The sequence below is a fragment of the Heloderma suspectum genome, chromosome 6 (assembly GCF_057233095.1).
Source record: "Heloderma suspectum isolate Gila_16-S chromosome 6, 16-S_ref, whole genome shotgun sequence".
Lineage (NCBI taxonomy): Eukaryota > Metazoa > Chordata > Lepidosauria > Squamata > Helodermatidae > Heloderma > Heloderma suspectum.
This window is the reverse complement of record NC_139463.1, coordinates 65,148,874-65,169,515: the sequence shown is the minus strand read 5'-3', so window position 1 is coordinate 65,169,515 and position 20,642 is coordinate 65,148,874. Positions and strand designations below refer to the sequence as shown.

Genomic DNA, 20,642 nt, shown 5'->3' with positions numbered 1-20,642 from the left:
GGCAACGCCTCCATCCAGGGTATAAGAGGGGAATACGGACACTGTGCTGCTAACTCTCTGGAGCCCTTTAGAGCAGAGCAGGGAAGTCTCTCGGGTGCCTCTCTTTCCTGGCAGCATGTCCACCACCATCAGGCGGTACACATCCTCCTCCTCTACGAAGGGGCCTTCCTTTGGCGGGGGCTCCACTCGGCTCTCCTCCGTCCATCTTGGCGGGGGATACGGATCCCCCAGTATCCACAGCGGGGCTGGAGGCATCTCTGTCTCTTCCTCTCGCTATGTGTCTGGAGTAGGCAGCAGCCTTGGGGGTGGCTATGGGGGCAGCAGCTACTGCAGCAGCTTTGGTGGGGGCTTTGGTGGCGGCCTGGGTGGGGGCTTTGGTGGCAGCCTGGGTGGGGGCTTTGTGGCTGGGGGTGATGTCCTGCTGGGTGGGGGCGAGAAGGAAACCATGCAGAACCTGAACGACCGCCTGGCTGCCTACCTGGACAAGGTGCGGGCACTGGAGGAGGCCAACACTGAGCTGGAGGTGAAGATCCGGGAGTGGTACAAGAAGCAAGGGCCTGGCCCAGACCGGGACTACAGCCCGTATTTCAGGACTATTGAGGACCTGAGGAGCAAGGTATGGTAATGGAATGGTGGCTGTTAAAGGGGACACTTTCCCAACCTCAGTGCAGCAGGGCATTTGATGGAACTCTGGTGACAATTTACACAGTTGAGCAAAAAAATAAATAAAAATGGAGCAATATATAGCAAGGTAGATACAAAGCGTTGCACTGAAGAGGATGCTTAAGTGACCCTTGAGCCTTAAGTGTTAAGTAAAGTAAAGAACTGAATGTTGGCAAGAGGAATAATAACAGCTTCAGAGATGTTATGTTGGCAGACTAAAGCATTCAAGCCCTTTCAGTGATTTCCAGCTGAATCCTATGCGTATGTGTAGCTGCTACAGGGGATGGAATGGTTGCTGCCAAATTGGTTAGTACAGTTCTTCTTGCCCTTGGCAGCATAAGGCAAGTCTGGCCGGGTACACAGTCTGACAATCCCTGTGTAGAACCAGGATACAGTAAAGGCTGGCTTGCTGTGGGAAACCTGGGTTCATCCCTAGAGTGCACGCATCTTAGGGCAGCCTTCCCCAACCTAGCGCCTTCCAGGTGTGTTTGACTACAGATCCCATCATCCCCAAGCACCACCAATGCACCAATTGGGGATTATGGGCATTGTAGTCCAACATATCTGGAGGGCGACCAATTGAGGAATGCTGCCCTAGGGCCTTTCCATACATTATGTGGCAGCAAATCCAAGTTTGTCATCAAATGTATGCTTCATAGAAAGCTGCAGCAGCTCCTTGCTCTCTCATGCATACCTATGAGACACATATTTTCAGACATACCTTTGTCTCTTTCACACATTGCATTTTTAGTTGCATGCTTTTTTTTTTAAATGAGGCATATGGACGGACCCTTATTGAGAGTTCATACACTGCACAAAATAATTCTCTCTCTCTCTCTGTGTGTGTGTGTGTGTGTGTGTGTGTGTATGTATATGTTGTTGTTGTTGTTTATTCCGTCAGTCGCTTCTGACTCTTCGTGACCTCATGGACCAGCCCACGCCAGAGCTTCCTGTCGGCCGTCACCACCCCCAGCTCCCCCAAGGTCGAGTCTGTCACCTCCAGAATATCATCCATCCATCTTGCCCTTGGTCGGCCCCTCTTCCTTTTGCCTTCCACTTTCCCTAGCATCAGCATCAGCATCTTCTCCAGGGTGTCCTGTCTTCTCATTATGTGGCCAAAGTACTTCAGTTTTGCCTTGAATATCATTCCCTCAAGGGAGCAGTCTGGCTTTATTTCCTGGAGTATGGACTGGTTTGATCTTCTTGCAGTTCAAGGCACTCTCAGAATTTTCCTCCAGCACCACAGTTCAAAAGCATCTATCTTCCTTCGCTCAGCCTTCCTTATGGTCCAGCTCTCACAGCCATAGGTTACTACGGGGAATACCATTGCTTTCACTATGCAGACCTTTGTTGTCAGTGTGATGTCTCTGCTCTTCACTATTTTATCCAGATTTGTCATTGCTGTCCTCCCAAGAAGTAAACGTCTTCTGATTTCCTGGCTGCAGTCAGCGTCTGCAGTAATCTTTGCGCCTAGAAAGACAAAGTCTGTCACTGCCTCCATGTTTTCTCCCTCTATTTGCCAGTTATCAATCAAGCTGGTTGCCATTATCTTGGTTTTTTTGAGGTTTAACTGCAACCCAGCTTTTGCACTTTCTTATATGTGTGTGTGTGTGTGTGTATATATATATATATATATATATATATATATATATATATATATATATATATGGAATTCTACGTCCAACCTGTATATATGCTCTAAATGGGAGTTTTGTATATTCTCAGCATTTTGCAGAATGTGTTCTGGTTCTGCTCATCATGGGGAGTGGCAAAGAGGCACCGAACAAAGAGGCATTGAACATAACCTTGGAAGTCAGCATGAGCCTATTTGGGAACCATCCCACTGGTTTCCAATGAACTGGTTAGAAGTTTATAGAGTAAAGTCAGATGAATCTATGGCTGAGAAGTTTTCCTCAGAGCGCATCGTATGATCTCATCTGAACCTTCTGATTAAATCCCATGTAACAATTAATTAGCAATTCAGTAGGCTCCTAGCCTGCCTTTGAAAATATGACCTGAGGACCTTCCAAAGTCCTGGTCTCTGAGGATTTGAAGAGTGAAAGGTGTTGATGGATAGAGGAGTAAAAGTGGATTCATTTCCAGCTGGGAGCATCCTCAAGAGGATGACAATTGCAGGTCAAAGAAAGAAGCAGCTAAGCGCTGGAGTAGATTGCTCCAGGGTAGCAATGGTTTAATTCCACTTATCTACAGAAAGGTGCCTCCAGAAAATATAACAGGGCCACACATGACGTCTGTGCCGCCAACAGGAGCGTGGGCTCACTAACGTATACCGGATGTTACTTACTTTCCAGGCATGTGCTTCCTCTGCCAAACCCCTGAGATCACCAAGGGGCTGAGAGCTCCCCAGCCCCCAGGGCAAGGAGGGCAGGCCAGGGCAGGGCTTTGACACAGCTCAGCCTCTTGTCTAGTCTTTCAGGATGGACTGTTGATGAGTAACAGTAGCAATGATCTTGTATTAGGCTCAGGGGAGAGATTAGGGGAGCTCTTTGAACACTTAATTTGCTAAATAAATAAAAAGCCATGACAAATCTATTTAATTTGATCTCACAACAGCCCTGCCGAATAAACTGCATTTCACAGAAGAGGGAGTGAAGCTGTAAGATGCCTGAGGCTTCCTTGTCTGCTCATGGAATTTTCCATCTTTGCTCATCCATTGCTCTCTCTGGCAATGGATGAGCAATGGATAAGCAGTGGAAGGCATCATTCTTTCTCCTTTAAGTTCTGATCTGAATCCTTTATTTCAGCATATATAGTGAAATAGTGTTACCCTTCAACTTCTCATGGTTCCCCTTACAAATCCATTCTAAGTCTTGGAAGCTGACATCTAACTAGGAGCAACAAATGGATAACAGCAACCTCAGAGAATCAATCGCTTCCTTTCTTTACATTTTTCCCATCCTTCACTTTATCCATTTGGACGAGGGTGGCTACCTACACATTGCTTCAAAGGAGAAAGCGCATCGCCTAAAGAGAGGACCGAAAAAGACATATTTGCATACAATTTGCATATACTGCCGTATCTGCCAAATTAGAAATAATGACTATTTTAAATGGAAATACAAGACGCTTCACCAGAATGGGGAAGACTGTGGCCAGGTGACCTGTGTGGCTGCTCTGTCTGCTGTCCAGGTGCTAATGGTTGATGGGCAACTTCAAGGCTCTGACTAGTTCTCCCTTCTTAGGGTTCTTTGACTTGAAAGCAGTCTTGGTCTAGGCAGCCCATCAAACAGAGGACACCATCAAACAGAGGACTCTCCTCTGACAGCTCTTCAAACAGAGGACTCTCCTCTGTAAAAGAAGACACTTGACCACCCTAATTTGGGCTTTCACATAGTAGTAAAGACAACCAGATAGTAGCAGAGATGGGTTCAGTAAACCTGTTGGATCGATAGAGCTAAGCATCTTGCCTTGGTGATGTTAACTGTCATTCTAACGTCTGCCCTATGCATAGTTAATGCCTGTTCTAGTGCTATATAAAAGTACAGGACCTAATTCAGGCACACCTCTTACAACTGCTTCTTAGTATACCTGTTTCTCTTCCCAGATACTAGCTGCCACTATTGACAATGCCAGCATTGTCCTGCAGATCGACAATGCGCGTCTAGCTGCCGACGACTTCAGAACCAAGTATGTTAATTTTTTTTAACCACAGAAAGCAATGGGGCAGGGAAGCCATATTGCCTTAGGGTCCAATGTACTAACAACTGGTGATTGACTTCCAGATTCGAGGGCTAAGAGCAGCCTGAGAACAGCAGCCAAGGCAGATCAAAATTAGGGTTGCTTGAAAATTTTGTCTGGTCTCCATTTTGAAGTAAACTGACCTGATCCATACCTCCAGGGTTCAGGTGCAGATGGGAATGCAGCTATCCTTTGGCTTTCTCTAAATTTTGTGATGCAGTTCTCAGCTTAAAAAATGCACCCAAATGCATATTTTAGGATAAAATACATGTAGAAATGTGTACTTGGGGACAAAATAGCTTCAGAAATGCATCTTTTGTGAGAAAACAGGTTCAAAAAGATGTATCTAAACACGACTGTTTGTGCTTTTTACAAAGAATTCAGATTCTGGGCATGACACAGCAAGCCACAGTGAGCCAGGTATGATTTGACAGCCGCTGTGGGTAAATTAACCAACGGTGAGCTGTCATGTCGTGTGAACCAGGTCTCTGTCTCTATCTCTGGATGCCTGATCTGCTCTCTGACCAGAGGGGCAGATTTGTCAATATCTCCAGCTGCCATTGGTTTACCTGCTCTGATGTCATCAAAACATATTTTCCAGCTTTCTGAAATGAAAATAAGGATAATAACTCTTGTGCACTTATCCGATTTTCATACAAAGGATCACAGCCTGAGCGCACCTCCCTTCACCCACACTATTACTCTTTGCTGACAGCTCTTCTCCGCCTGCTGAATTCATTTATTATTTATTTATTACTAACATTATAGCACCTTAACATTATAGCGCCTTATCTGCTAAAAAGCCATCAAGGCTGCATACGACAGTTTCAATCTATTAAACCTTAAATCAATAAACCCTTAAAACAATAAATGGTTTACCCTGTAGCAGCCCATCTTGTGCTGATTTCTGAAGATGGGTGTGTTAGTACATTGTCCATAGCAGTTTAAAACAACAACAACAACTTATGAATTTTAATAGAATGTTTAATCTCACAATACATCTGAAGATAATAATCACAATTCGAAACACATTCAGCAACATTTACTATCAGGAACAGGTAGGGAAGGGGTGGAAGAGAAATTGGTGCACATCTCTGTATATTTAGAGACAATGAGTGATCAGGGGCAGGTGCCAGCAAAGGAAAACTGTTCCTGGTAAATAGGGAGAATTGGGATCTATGATAAAGAAGTCTGTCTAGGGCAGCTTTAGTGCTTTGAAACCCTAGAATCTGAATTCTGAGGCCTATGAACCTCAGAATTTGTATGGATTTGACTTGGATTCCTGCATTGAACAGGGGGTTGGACTCGATGGTCTTGTAGGCCCCTTCCAACCCTACTATTCTATGATTCTATGAACATGTGGGCCAAACTAGATCTGATGTTTGTCAAGTTTTTCCTATGGGCTATGATAGTTATAATCATGGATGTTGCTGCCCCCCCCTTTTTTTTAAATCCAAATGCGTCAGGGTCACTGAATCAACCTGGTGTCCCTTGAAAGTTCAGGAAGCACAGCCTGAAGTTCAATCTTGACGTTGGGAGTGGACTTTTTAAATAAGTCTTTATAATAGAAAAACAAATAACCCCCAAACTATGTGGGGACAAAAGTGTGTGTGTGTGTGTGTGTGTGTGTGAAATCTGGAATTTCATTTGTCCTGTTTTGTTGGTGCTTCCAGGTTTGAGACGGAGCAAGCTCTGCGTATGAATGTCGAGGCCGATATCAATGGTCTCCGCAGAGTCTTAGATGAGCTGACCCTGGCCAGGGCAGATCTGGAAATGCAGATTGAGAACCTGAAGGAGGAACTGGCTTATCTCAAGAAGAACCACGAGGAGGTGAGATGCAAAGCCACCAATAAACCCATATACAGGATCAGTGGGTTTGCAGGAAAATCTGTTGTGCGTTGCCTCCAATTGTATAACCAGCCAAGCATGTGCATTTGCTGCCAAGCTCAGGATGTGGCCCTCGGTGTGCCTGCACTAGCCCACATTTAGGGTGGTTTGTGATGGTGTGGAAAATCAAAATGCTTTATTTACAGCAGCGGCCAAAGGTTGGTTCCTGGTGGTGTAGGACGATCTTATATTTGAAGGTTCTGGGGAGAGGCTCAGTGTTAGAGCACAGGCAAAAAGTCCCAGGTTCAGTCGCTGGTGTCTCTTGTTAAAGGGACCAGAAAACAGATGATAGGAAAGATTTCTACCTGAGCCTGTGTTGTGACCAGGTATCCTTGTCTACATGTGTCCGTGATTACATATGTAAAGTAGGGATATGTGTTTGGGGCTTGAATCAAGGCTGCTGGTGTGCCACGGGGATAGTTGGGCCTTTCTTTAGAAGAGGAAATTAGCAACAAGACAAGAAACCAGTATTTAGAATAATCAAATAGAGTTTATTACAGAAATAGAACATTTATGTACATATTGGACTGGCAACTAGGGATGCTGGAGAAATTCGAGATGGACTAAAATGAGCTCAGATTTCTAACAGTTCGACCTGTGGAATCCTCTGTAGAGCGACCAGCTCAGGCCGTGTGGAGTCCGTGGACTTCTGTTCTGCATGATTTTTTTTACTTTCCCAAAATTTACGCTTATAAATTTGTAGGAAAATCCACACGTTTCTGCTGAGGAAACGTTGAATGGAATGGGGGACAATACGCTAAATGCTACGTACTGAGGTAAATTATGTAAATACTTATGTAAATATTATGTAATTATTTGCATATTTTTCTGCACGACGAAAAAAGAATTTCACATCCGTCTGTGAGTGGATGGCGGAACAAAAGGCGCCTGACAATCCGCGAAACACAGACCGAGCAGATTTTACACAGTCCGTACATCCCTACTTGCAACTATTTGGTTAAGGCTGCAATCCTATACAAGTTTAGACAGAAAAAAAAGTCCTCCAACTCCCAGCATGCCCCAGCCAGCCATGCTGGCTGGGGCATGCTGGGATCTGTAGGACTTTCCCCCCTCTCTATCCAAACATGCATAGGTTTGTGCCCTAAATCTATGAGGGGAGGTAGGCAAGATCAGGAGGGGACAGCAGCAAGCTTATGAGATAGAGAGGAGGAGCGGACCGATACCAAATAAGACGGGAGGTTGACAGGCACCAGATAGACACCCAGAGTGTCGAATATGGGGTAGAGGGAATGCTGTGATGAAAAGACATGTTGCTTGAAGGAAGGAGAAGGCAGAATGGAAGAGAGGAAAAGAAATCGCAGAACAGATGCCACCTCTCCCAAAGCAGAGGGGGAAAGGGCTTCTTCTTCCAGGGGTGCTATGGATCACAAGGTGCCCTTATTGCAGCAATGAGCTGGGGCTGCTTGAGTTGTCTGCGATGGGCAACTGTGGGCCAAAAGAGCCTTGCTGGTCCCTTTTAGCCTTGCGCACGATGAGGCTTTTTGATGCAAGTCTTGGAAAAGGCACACAAAGCAATATGTTCCTTTTAATCCCTGACTAAAACAAAGTACAAAATAACAGAAAACAGAGGTGGAGACAGGAGACTAGGAGCATCTCTACACCAGCCTAAAATCCCACATTTAAAATGGGGCTTTCTGCTTCCATTTTAAATGCAGGATCACAACTGACTCCCTTTGCACGTGCTTCCTTTTCACCCTCCTTCTTCACTTTATCGGAGTCTTCTTTATGTTTCATTGATCTCGCTCCTCTTCTTGTGGCCTTTCCTTTTTCACGGAGGGAATTCACGTGGAACACAAGCAGGGTAATTTGATAGCTCGTTATCTCCGATCTATTTAAAAACGGAATAAAGGTCATTTAGTGCGGGAGGCGCCCTGGAGGTTGATGACGTCATCTCAAGGGCCCGCAAACTTCCGTGAGGGAGCAATCTCAATAGCAGGATAAAAGCGCTGTGTGAAGAAGGCCTAGGATCAGTGAAGGAAGGAAGAGCAGCATGGCTACACTCGAGCTAACTGCACTCCCCAAAAGACTGAGCAATGTTTTAGGTTCTGGAACATTTCTTAAAAGGCTCAGTTACCTGAGGGAGGGGCTGTCCCCAGAGTAAAGGAAAAGAGGGGTATCTAAAGTACAATGCAGGATCTAAGTTCTCCTGCCATGGCTGAGGAGTGCAGAGTTTGTGGGGTGCAAACGGGGTTTTATGTGCACCATTTTGGGCAGTCTCTATCTGAATGGTTGCTAATGTACTTACTGGTGGTAGACACAGTATGTCAGGCATGGAGCTTCCTTCACTAAGGGAGCAATCCTATGGCTGCTAGTAAGTGGCTAGACGGCCATAGGATACGTCGGTTTCTGAGAACCGACCTCGGAGCCCACGCTCTGAGGTCGTTTCCCACATAACCGACCTTTCCCCCTCCCATGCTGCCTTGCAGGCAGCTCGGAACGGCCCCGTGCTCCGTGCTCGGAAGAGGAGTATGGAGTGGCAAAAATGGGGTGTTCTGGGGTGGGGAAGGTGGAAATGCTGGTAAAACACATCCAATGTGTCGTCCGGCAGCCACTTCCCCCGCTCCGCCTTCTGGCGGCTAGACAGCTGAAACTGCCTGTCTAGCCACAAATGCAGGGCAGCTGAAGCTCAGAAGGGACGATTCCCTCCATGCTTCTCCTGCCCTGCATTGCATAGGCGGTCACCTCCGCGTTTGGAGGCGGTCGCCTATCCAGATAGGATTGCTCCCTAACTGGCTCTGAAACGGCCAATTAGTGTGCATGCCTTGATGGAGTGACTGCATTAGGAACCAGGTAGATAGGAAGGCATCTGCATATCCTGGGGGTCACACCCCGCTCGGCTTAGCAAGGGGGAGTCAGTGCAATGAGCTGCGTTCAGGAAGAGCTGTAAATGTCCGCTGCTTCCTCATCGTCTGGGATTAGTCAACCTTTCTGGGACAAGCAATAGTTCCTGGAGTCAAGGTGCTAGGAAGACATTCAAAAGTGGCGGGAAGCAACATTAACCAGCACTGTGCCAAACATTTCTCCCACATCATTTTTGACCATTCTCATTCAGTTTGATAGAAGAGAAATGGCTTTCGAAAAGAAATTCAAAGGAGAAGAAATTTCTGAGAAATCCTCACACGTTGGGTGCAGGGTTCTTGTGCTTACCTGACTTATGAGGTAGCCATGGAGTATACAGAGATTCATGGTACAATAATCTCTGTGGCAGCCTGTAGCCTCCTTGGCTTCCCGCACTTCAGTTAAAGCCCTCATGAGAAAGACGTCGTGAGGCGATTCCTCCCGTGCGGCTTTTCCAGTTCAGAAAGTGCAGGTGGCCTGGGAGGCTGCAGAGCCATGGAAAGATGTGTCATAGCGAGAAAGAGAAAACACGCACAGCACCCTTGGCCGCCTCGCAGGGATGAGGCTCAAACATACCACCAAAAGACATTAAAAATTCTGCCTCAGAAAAGTGGACGCCTCAACGCAGTTGACAACGTTACTACCTGCACGAGCAGTGCAGTAATAAAGAGATAAAACACGCACAGCACCCTCGGCCACCTCGCAGTGATCAGGTAAACTCAAAAACCAAAAGAAATTCAAAATTGTGCCTCAGAAAAGTGGAGGCCTCAACATAGTTGATGATGTTGCCACTTGCAGGAGCAGTGCAATAAACCAAAACCCCTGAGGAAAAACGAAAGACGCTGTGCTACAACCCCTGCCAAAAGTGAGCCCTATCTGTGAGAAACTGCGGGAGAAGTTCTCCTCCCCTAGGAGAAATTAGGTGAAATTCTTCCCCCCAATTCTCTGCCCACAAGTAGGCTGGAGAATTCTGAGAGGCCAGTTGTGCACAGCTCTAACAATAACTATGGAAAACTGCTGCCAGTCATAGTGGACGATACCTGGCTAGGTGGACAACAGAGATAAGTGGTCTGACCTGGTATAAAGTAGCTTTCCGTGAGGTTTTGGACTACATGGCACATCTGGAACTGAAGTAAAATTCTGATTTTATCCCCCCCCCCCCCGCCCAGGAAATGAATGTTCTCCGAAGCCAGGTGGGTGGAGAAATCTCTGTGGAAATGGACGCTGCTCCTGGAGTGGACCTGACCAAGATCCTGGCGGAGATGCGCGAACAGTACGAGAGCCTGGCAGACAAGAACCGCAAGGATGCGGAGCAGTGGTTCTTCAGCAAGGTGGGCCTTTCTTTGGATGAATGGACCTTCCAGGAAGAAGAGGTTGCTGATGTACTTACTAGTGGTAGACACAGTATGTCAGACATGGAGCTTCCTTCACTAAGGGAGCAATCCTATGGCCGTTAGTCAGTATGCCCCCTAGGATGCTTAGCACTCTGAGTTGCATTGACACGAAGTGCCTTGTTCTTTTCCTTGCAGACTGAAGAACTGAACCGAGAAGTTGCCACCAATACAGAGCAGCTGCAGAGCAGCAAGACGGAGATCACAGAGCTGAGACGCACCGTTCAAGGCCTGGAGATAGACCTGCAGGCTCAGCTCAGCATGGTATGGGGGCACTTACTGGGGAGGAGGAAAAACTTGATAGAAGGTCTCTAAAGAACCCTAGTTCAAGGTCCAAGGAAAACATCCCTTTCACATTTCTGATTTGCGGTGTATTTCTGATCACTGCATAACTATGATTGTTGGGGTAGGGGTGGTGGGAATACCATTAGTGTATGCCTACCCAGCGTACATCTATGTCTTCTATTGGTGCTACTTTCCCCTCATTAGCACAAAAACTACTTAAAAAGAGAGACATTGACCTAATCCAGAAAAACTTACGTCCTTTTGAAATCAATGGAATAGGTTAGTGCTGGTGACTTCACTTTCTCTGGATTGTGGCCTTTGAGTTCTTCATGCTGGAAAGAGAGTAGGTTGGGAGGGATTCATCCTGTCATCCTATTGACCTTGTCCCATAGCCTAGGTGCTCTGCTGGGATTTAATCTGGGATGATTAAAATGTGGTGTAGTGGTCAGAGGGTTAGACCAGGACCGAGGAGACTTGGCTTCAAATCCCCACGCAGCCACGAAGCTCACTGGGTGATGCCGAGACAGCCCAGCCTACCTCACAGGGTTATTGTGAAGATAAAATGGAAAGGTTTAGAGAACCATGTATGTCACTTTGAGTTTGTTGGAGGAAGGGTAGGATATAAATGTAAACAAACAAACAGTCATTAACAACATGGCTACAACAACAACAACTGATAATAATAAAATGTGTGCAGGGGGCTTAGGTAGAAATCAAGAGGGAAGGGTGTTTGGAAATATTGTAGCCTGTAGCCTATGAGATGGGATGAATCAGTCCACGAATCCATTGATGGGGAAACAATATGCTTTCAGCCTTTGCTTAACTAGAAGTACGGTTGTGCATGTAGTATCTACATTCATGTTCCTCTACACTAAAATCTACATTAGTGGTTCTCCTCATGCCCAATTCAGGAAGCAGGTGCTGCTGCGGAGTTCCCCTCTTTCCGGTGCAGTCCAAAGGGAAGAGGTATGCCACTTTGGCCTTCAGGAATGGGCTAGGGGGTTCCCTTCCTCTGCTAAACCACTAACACACTCTTTTTCAACCTGGTGCCCTCCGGATGTGCTGGACTACAATTCCACTGGCCACATTGGCTGGGGATGGTGGGAGTTGTAGTCCATAACAGCTGGAGGGCACCTGGTTGGGGAAGGCTGCACTAGTGAGTGAAGGACAGGCTCTAGATCCCATCCAGGATCCATTCTTTTCTATTTAAGCATTGGGGAATACTGGAGCTTGGCATAACTAGCTCCCCATACTTAAGCTATGCTTGCTTCGATGTAAAACTAGCTTAAAGCTAGCTTAAATAAGATAGTTTGAGTAAAATTAGCTCTGCATACTTAAGCTATGCTTGCTTAAATGTAAAACTAGCTCTTAAAACTAGCTTAAAACTAAGGTAGTTTGCTTAAAACTAGCTTTGCATACTTAAGCTACGTTTGCTTAAATGTAAAACTAGCTCTTAAAACTAGCTTAAAACTAGCTTTGCATACTTAAGCTACACTTGCTTAAATGTAAAACTAGCTCTTAAAACTAGCTTAAAACTAGCTTTGCATACTTAAGCTACACTTGCTTAAGTGTAAAACTAGCTCTTAAAACTAGCTTAAAACTAGCTTTGCATACTTAAGCTACACTTGCTTAAGTGTAAAACCAGCTCGTAAAACTAGCTTAAAACTAGCTTTGCATACTTAAGCTACACTTGCTTAAGTGTAAAACCAGCTCGTAAAACTAGCTCGTAAAACTAGCTTAAAACTAAGATAGTTTGCTTAAAACTAGCTTTGCATACTTAAGCTACATTTGCTTAAATGTAAAACTAGCTCTTAAAACTAGCTTAAAACTAGCTTTGCATACTTAAGCTACACTTGCTTCAGTGTAAAACCAGCTCGTAAAACTAGCTTAAAACTAAGATAGTTTGCTTAAAACTAGCTTTTCATACTTAAGCTACACTCGCTTAAATGTAAAACTAGCTCTTAAAACTAGCTTAAAACTAGCTCTTAAAACTAGTTTAAAACTAAGCTAGTTTGCTTAAAACTAGCTCTGCATACATAAGCTACGTTTGCTTCAATGTGAGCAAGTGTAAAGTGATGCACATTGGGGCAAAAAATCCCAACTTTACCTATATGCTGATGTGATCTAAGCTAGCTGTGACTGACCAAGAATGAGATTTTGGGGTTGTGGTGGACAGATTGACCCAGTCTGCAGCTGCTGTGAACAAGGCACATTCCATGTTAAGCATAATTAGAAAAGGAAGTGAAAATAAAACTGCCAAGAGCATATTCCCCATGTAGAAATCTATGGTGTGACTGCACCTGGAATACCGTGTACGGTTCTGGTCACCACACCTAAAAAAAGGATATTGCAGAGTGGGAAAAAGTGCAGAAAAGGGCAACTAAAATGATCAAAGGGCTGGAGCAACTCCCCTGTGAGGAAAGGTTACAGCAGCTGGGATTGTTTAGCTTAGAAAAAAGGTGAGTAAGGGGAGACATAACAGAGGTGTACAAAATTATGCATGGTGTGGAGAAAGTGAATAGGGAGACTTTTTTCTCCCTCTCTCAAAATACTAGAACATGGGTTCATCCTATGAAGCTGAGTGGTAGGAGATTCAGGACAGATAAAAGGAAGGGCTTCTTCACACAGCACATAGTTAAACTGTGGAATTCACTACCACAAGGCGTAGTGATGGCCATCAATTTAGATGGCTTTAAAAGGGGATTAGACAAATTCCTGGAGGAGAAGGCTATCAATGGCTACTAGTCCTGATGGCTATGTACTACCTCCAGTACCAGAGGCAGTGAGCCTGTGTACACCAGTTGCTGGGGAACATGGGTGGAGGGGTGCTGTTACGTTCATGCTCTCCTTATGGGTTCCTGGTCGCCAGCTGATTGGCCACTGTGTGAACAGAATGCTGGACTAGATGAACCCTTGGTCTGATCCAGCAGAGCTCTCCTTATGTTCTTATGTCTCTGAGACAGCTGGATTTACTTAAGGACTCAAGATATTTCACATCATCCATGATATCACCCCCCCCCTCAGTATTCCCAGAGCATTGAGTCCAACCTCCCTTTGCCCCCATTCTCGTTTTCCAGAAAGCGGCACTGGAAGGCACCCTGGCAGACACGGAAGCCCGCTATGGCGCCCAGCTTGCCCAGATCCAGGCCCTGATCACCAGCGTGGAGGAACAGTTGGCCGAGCTGAGGTGTGACATGGAGCGCCAGAACCACGAATACAAGATCCTCCTCGACGTCAAGACCCGCCTGGAACAGGAGATCGCCACCTACCGGCGCCTGCTGGAGGGAGAGGAAGCCCAGTACGTAAAAGGAGCCCTGGATTGATGTGCTGGAAAGGGTGGCAAGATGAGGGATCTCAAATGGCTTACAAGGAAAAAGGTGTTTTGGGACCTGGATGCAGACAGAGAGATGGCAGGTTAACATTGTTGCAGTTCTCCCAACTTTCCTGAGTGGAGATAAGTTCCGGGGGTGCAGTTTTGACCTGGGAAAACTTTAGAGGTGGCATTGCCTTCTGATTATGAGAGGTAGCCCTTGCTTCTTGTTGTTGTTCAGTCGTTCAGTCGTGTCCGACTCTTCGTGACCCCATGGACCAGAGCACGCCAGGCCTTCCTGTCCTGTGCTCTCTCTCGGAGTGTGCTCAAGTCCATATCTATTGCATGGGTGATGCTGTCTAGCCATCTCATCCTCTGCCGTCCCCTTCTCCTTTTGCCTTCAGTCTTTCCCAGCATCAGGGTCTTTTCCAGGGAGTTTTCTCTTCGCATTTGGTGGCCAAAATATTGGAGCTTCAGCTTCAGTATCTGTCTTTCCAGTGAACAGTCAGGGTTGATTTCCTTTAGGATGGACTGATTTGACCTCCTTGCCGTCCAGGGGACTCGTAAGAGTCTTCTCCAGCACCACAGTTAGAACGCATCAATTCTTCGGCGCTCAGCCTTCCTTATAGTCCAGCTCTCACAGCCATACGTTACTACTGGGAAAACCATAGCTTTGATTACCATGAAAAGCAATTACATTTAGATGTTGACAATATTAACTTTTCCTTAATTGATTTGTTAATTATTTGGTAAAAGGTCTTAACTAATCAACTGATAATGCTTTAATTGGTAGACAGCCCTATTTCCATTTTTAAAGTGATAATTTTAGGAGATTTCTATTATAGCCTTATTGGCTGTTCCCACAGTGTTCGAAGAGAAGCTGTCTGTGTTTCTAACTTGACCGTGTTCTTTTTTTCTCTTCCTTTTCTTCTAGCATCAGTTCCCAGTACAATGCAGCTGTATCTGGAAGAGATGGTAAGAATGCATTTCAACTAAACAACTAAGGATGCAATCCTATGCATGTTTAGACAGGAAAAAGGCCTACAGCTGAGCGTTGTAGGCTTTTTTTTTCCTGTCTAAACATGCATAGGATTCTTCTTTAAGAAGTTCAGGCTGCAATCCTGTGCACATATACCTGGGAGTGAGTTCCACTGAAGTCAGTGGGTCTTGCTTCTGAGTAGACACATAGAGGATTGTACTGTCAGAGGGAAAGATAGGGGAGCCCTTAATGCAGCATTCCTCAACCTGGCACCCTCCAGAAGTGTTGGACTACAACTCCCAGCATCCCCTAGCCAACACATCTGGAGGCCACCAGGTTAGGGAAGGCTTCCTTAATGAAACCCACAAACAAACCCCGACGCCTGACTCCACTCATTTTTAGCCAAATCATTCCCCAGTAGCCTTCTAAAAATAGTCGCTAAGAAGGTAAGGGAGCCCTTCCTGTAATCTGAGCGCTGAAACCATTCCTCTTGCATGATGTTAGCAAATGCAGCTAGCAAAACAAGCCAGGAGGAAGATACTTCCGTACAACAAAGAATGTCAAACCTTCACCAACATCACCATCTTGAGTGGCAATGTTGCTAACCCTTATGCCCCATGACTGTAATTCTGAATCCCATTTCAGATTGTTCAGCAGAACCTTAGGATGCAATCCTAAACACACGTACTAGGGAGTAAATCCCACTGAACTCGATGGGACTTGCTGAGTAAACTTGCTTAGCATCGCACTCTTAATGATTCTTCATCCCTACTTTCCCCCCTAGAACTTCAAGTGGATGATGGGGGAATGAGAAATGGAGGAGGAGGACGGGGTAGTACTCATCTCTGCTCTTCTAGTAGAGTATACTTTTGCCTTCAAACTACACACCAGGAACAATAACTCCCCATCTCTGGAAAAAACAACTGTGGCTTTCGGGGCTTGGAAGCAGAAACGTCAGCCATTCTGCTCACCTAAAAAAGCATAGGAAGGAATACAGGCCTTCCAATATTTTTTTGTTCCCTCAGGCCCTGATTGGCTCCCAGAACAGCCTCCCAATTGGTTGAGGGCCTGATATATAAGTTCCCTGCATGGTCAGCTCATCCCCTGTCCTGATCTGTCTGTGGGGCGATATTAGGAAGTGAAGTCATGGGCTGTCTGAAGATAACATGCTCTCTTTCCCTCCCTTCTCTTGCAGTGACAAAGACCTCACGCCAAGTCCGCATGATTGTCGAGGAGGTTGAAGATGGGAAGGTAGTCTCTTCCCGTGAGCAGGTCAAGCAGTCCACCTACTGAAAAGGACCGACTATGCTAAATGCCTGGAGACTGGAATACTGTGGATATACGCCTGAGAGAGTTTTAGCACAGCAGTATCTTCATAGCATTCTGTAGTGTGTGTTCTATATGTATATGTGTGTGCACGCATGGAATCTCCAGAGAAGCACAGCCATGCAGTTAGATGGCCTTCTCAGTCAACTACCGTCCCTGCCTGTAAGCAACTAATAAAGCATTGTTCCTTCAGTCATACAAAATGCAGCTGTTCTCATGATTTTAAATCAGGGGTTCTTAAAAACTTGGATCTGTGTGGGTTTCCACGAGAAAAGATAAAATGGGACTGCTACTGTGGGAGGAAATTTTTTGGAGAGGCCCTTGGACAAAATGCCCTCAGTGCGCCTCCTTCCTAAGTAGGCTCACCTCCTCCTCGCTTCGGTCCTCACTGCCCATGCACTTGTCCTCTTCCTCTGGGCCCAGTTCGTACAACTGCCCATAAAATGCTCAACACAAATGTGCAAGGCAGATGAAAGATGCTGCTCTGTTTCTTCACTCTTTTCACTGCTTGCATACATGTAGTAACAAGCCATGCTTAATTCCTTGAAAAATATATGCTGGGGCTCAAGTCTGTCTGGAAACATGTTCTCTGGAAGCTTTTCCTTCTAAACCCTGATATTGGGGGGAACTCTCTACAGTTAGTGCCAAGAAAAATGCACTCTGACCCTGCTCAGGGGTACTTTGTTCACAGGTGCTTTGGTCATATGTTCTAGGGTCGAAATGTAGGTGCCAGGGTTAAGACTCTGGTGTGCTGTGGTACTGAAGGCACATGGCAGAATTGCTTCACTTCAGAGCCAGTCTCCACAGATAGACACCATTTCAGATAGTGGGAGGGGCGGAGGTGAGATTCACAGCAAATTTCAGTGACTCACTCTTGGGTATATTTCAGATTCAACTGAGAAAAAGAAATGCATGTTAAGAGTATTTGTTGGGATATCTCATCATATGTTTAGCCCAGAGCAGAGACGATTAAGAGGTGATATGACAGCCAGCTTCATATACAGATGAGGGAGCAAATTTATTCTCTGTTGCTCCAAGGGTAGGAACTGAACCAGCGGGTTCAAATTACAAGAAAGGGGATTTCGATAAACATAAGGAAGATGTTTACCTGACAGTTAGAGGTGTTTGACAGTAGAACAGAACACCTTGGAAGATGGTGGACTCTCCTTTGTTAAGAGATTTTCAAACAAAGGCTGAATGGCCACCTCTCAAGGATACTGTAGTGGTGGATTTATGTAATTAATTTATTTACAGCATTTTTACTCTACTCTTCAGCCAAATACAGAGATGCTATTATTAATAATGTCCTGTGTAAGCTAGGTTGTACTAGATGACCTTTGAGTAAGGATGTCAGAGAATTGCACAACAGATTCAAATGAATATGGATTTCTGTGAATCCAACATGGATTCTGCAGTGCATTGGCTTTTTTAGAGTCACATGGATTCCACAGACTTGAGGAACAGTTTTTCATTTTTGGGACGGGGGATTTGCACAAATTCGCATTAGCCAATTAACTAATTAGCTAATGCTAATTAGCTAACATTAACTACTGCGCATTTGCACAAGTAGAACAAAATTCTGGTTAAAAAAATCTGATTTTGACAATGAGCAGACGACATCAGACAATCTGCAAAACACAGATGGAACGGCCTTAACAAAATCCTTTGAGATCCTCTTCCAACTCTGATTTTATAACAGTAGCAATTATTATATTATCAACACAGGTCAAACAGTCACAACCACTGTAGATTGGTTGTGCTGCTTGATATTGGCCTTAATACTTGTCTTATCTGGTACCAGTATTTGAACCAGGGCTTTCTCTCTGATACCATGGTTGTCCTTTAATGCTCCCACCTGGTAGAGTTGAGAACAGAAGGGAAAAACAGTTCTGTCAGCATTGCCTCCCTTGACTCCTGATTAGCTGGGAGGCTTCAAATGATAAATTTCCTACTACAGGCTTCTTCACATGGAGGTTTTATCCTGCTGTTGAGATTGCTCAATCACGGAAGTTTGCGGGTCCTTTTCATGATGTTGTCAACCTCCAGGGCACATCCAGAGGTATTTCCTGGTTATTCCATGTTAAATAGATCCGGAAATAATGAAGTATTAAAATATGTTGAATTGCTGCGCTATTAAAACAACCACTAGATGGCACTGTTTCATTGTGTTCTATGGAACCTTGAAAATTAAAAACTTCCCCTCTCAGCAATCACACGGTCGCAATCTGGGAGCCTGCTGTAAACGCAGAAAGGCTCCACAACGGGAGGACTGCGGATTTTTTCTTTAATGTACAGGCACCCTACCTGCTGTTCTGTGTATGAAAATTCCAGCTGTTGCTTGGCTCGGCATGGCTCAGCTCAGCTCAGCTCACCTGATCTGAGTACGTTGGGAGTCCTGTAAGAATCAGAATCCCAAGGTCCCCTGAGCAACGTTTGTTAAATTAAACCAGCAAAGAATTGCCAACATCCCATGAACCTCTGAATGACATCTTGGTGCTGCAAATTGACTTACTGAGTGATTTCAGAGCCGTTTGAGAGGGCAAGCTAATTCTCTTGTTGCTTGTATGTGCAGCAAAGCAGTAGCTGGGAGAAAGTGCAAGTATATAAAAATGAGCACATCAAAAACCCAGTGGTTAACCAGCGTTTGTACTCAGCAAAGCTTTGAAGGGCTGGAGGGCTACAAATGAAGGAAAGCTTTATTTTAACTGTGATTAGGATGATTATGATTACCTTGCTGCAAGTGAAACAGTGTCCTCAATATGAAAAACCACAGACAGGTTTGCCTGGACATCAAAGGAAAGAACAAGAAGAAAAAAGGCAGCACTTTCCCACTGTAGTTCATACATTACTGATAACTGGAAAAGGTGTTAGAGATGACACTAAGATAGGGGAGATGGATGGTGCAGCACCAGGGAGAAGAATGGGCGCATCAAGGAACAGCAGAAGCTGCATGTTATCTTCTGCTTTATTTTGATTGATTCTACATGAAGCACTTGTGACATGAGTGGGACAAGCTACATTCTAAATATTGGCCCTATAACCAAATTAGTTATAGACAGGGCTGCACCAGAGGACTCTGTTTTTTATATTTGCTTCAGAAGTAGCACAATCTAGGGGTGTATGAACCCCACTCACCCATCCGGTCCGGCGCATCTGCTGGTGGGGGGGAGGCGATCCATCCCTCCCCCTGGAATCCTTCCTGGCCGGCTCCGCTCCGCAGCGAGTCTGTGGAGCCACTGGCTGGGCCCGTCCGCAGCTGGCCTTCCAGCTGCTGCCACGCAAATGGTGTCTGGCGTAGCGGATGCCATTTGCGTGCCTCCCTTGGCTGGGATGTAAAGATTTACGTAGCCTATCACGGCAAAAAGGGAAGGATGCAAATGGCGTCCGCTATGCCGGACGCCATTTTGCATCTGCATGGGGCAGCGGATGGACCCAGCTGGATCTGGAGCCGGCAGTGCCAGCCTGCCAGGTAGGATCCGGCCAGGTTGGACTTTGTGGGGTGGCGGGGGTGGGGTGGTCTGTTCCGCCACGGACTCTGGGGGGGCGGATTCTAAGAATCTGGCCTCATTGGAGTCCGTGGCGGAATTCTCCACCATCACTAGCACAATCTATTAAAAATACTGAGGAATAAATACTCACCTCCCAGAACATTCTCATAGTTTCAGGGTGTTGTTTGTTTCCCTGGCTAGTGCATCTCGGCACCATTTTCCTCCTCCTTTTATGCCGTCACTGTCCTTGACCTCATTTGCCCACACTGCCATTTACACATTTTCTGTAATTTGTGTATGAATGTTCATCAGTGGTTTATCACTTCAGACATGGCATCGGGACATTAACAAAAATACATGGATTGTTACAGCCAATACAATTAAGCAGCAGTGATGGGAAATGAGTCTGAGCATAAAGAGGGCAAAGAAGAAAAAGGGAAATGGTGCCGAAAAAAATGAAAGACAGCATAGAAAGAACATGAATGTGTTCACCAAAAATGGGAGGCAATTTTAGACACTCATGAAAACAGACACAAGACAAGTATTTTCTTTTGTAGGTTTTTTTTTTTTTAAGCTTTATGTAATTCAGCCAGAGAACCTTTGTTATTGGGCGGATTAAAAATGTAATAAATAAATACATAAATAAGTAGTTACAGTTTAGCCCATGCCAGAGCTGAACTGTTGTAGAGAGGCAGCAGCACCAGAGAAAAAGTGCAGAGCCAGTAAAGGCTCTCATTGCCCAGAGTCCCAACCTG

General features: G+C 45.5%; 1 protein-coding gene across 1 annotated transcript; it reads left to right on the top strand.

The window, feature by feature from the left end:
* Window positions 1–51: 51 nt before the first annotated feature.
* LOC146341046 (keratin, type I cytoskeletal 14-like) lies at window positions 52–16,599 on the top strand. Its single transcript, XM_084804635.1, has 8 exons — window positions 52–616; window positions 4,229–4,311; window positions 6,036–6,192; window positions 10,278–10,439; window positions 10,638–10,763; window positions 13,862–14,082; window positions 15,029–15,069; window positions 16,269–16,599. Exons 1-8 carry the CDS (start codon window positions 116–118, stop codon window positions 16,364–16,366), a joined length of 1,389 nt encoding a protein of 462 aa, XP_084660761.1. The 5' UTR covers window positions 52–115; the 3' UTR covers window positions 16,367–16,599.
* The last annotated feature ends 4,043 nt before the right edge of the window (window positions 16,600–20,642 follow it).

Coding starts and splice junctions, on each gene's coding strand:
- LOC146341046 (XM_084804635.1), top strand. CDS start 116: ATGTCCACCACCATCAGGCGGTACACATCCTCCTCCTCTACGAAGGGG. Junction 617..4,228: donor TTGAGGACCTGAGGAGCAAG/GTATGGTAATGG, acceptor TTCTCTTCCCAG/ATACTAGCTGCCACTATTGA. Junction 4,312..6,035: donor GCCGACGACTTCAGAACCAA/GTATGTTAATTT, acceptor TGGTGCTTCCAG/GTTTGAGACGGAGCAAGCTC.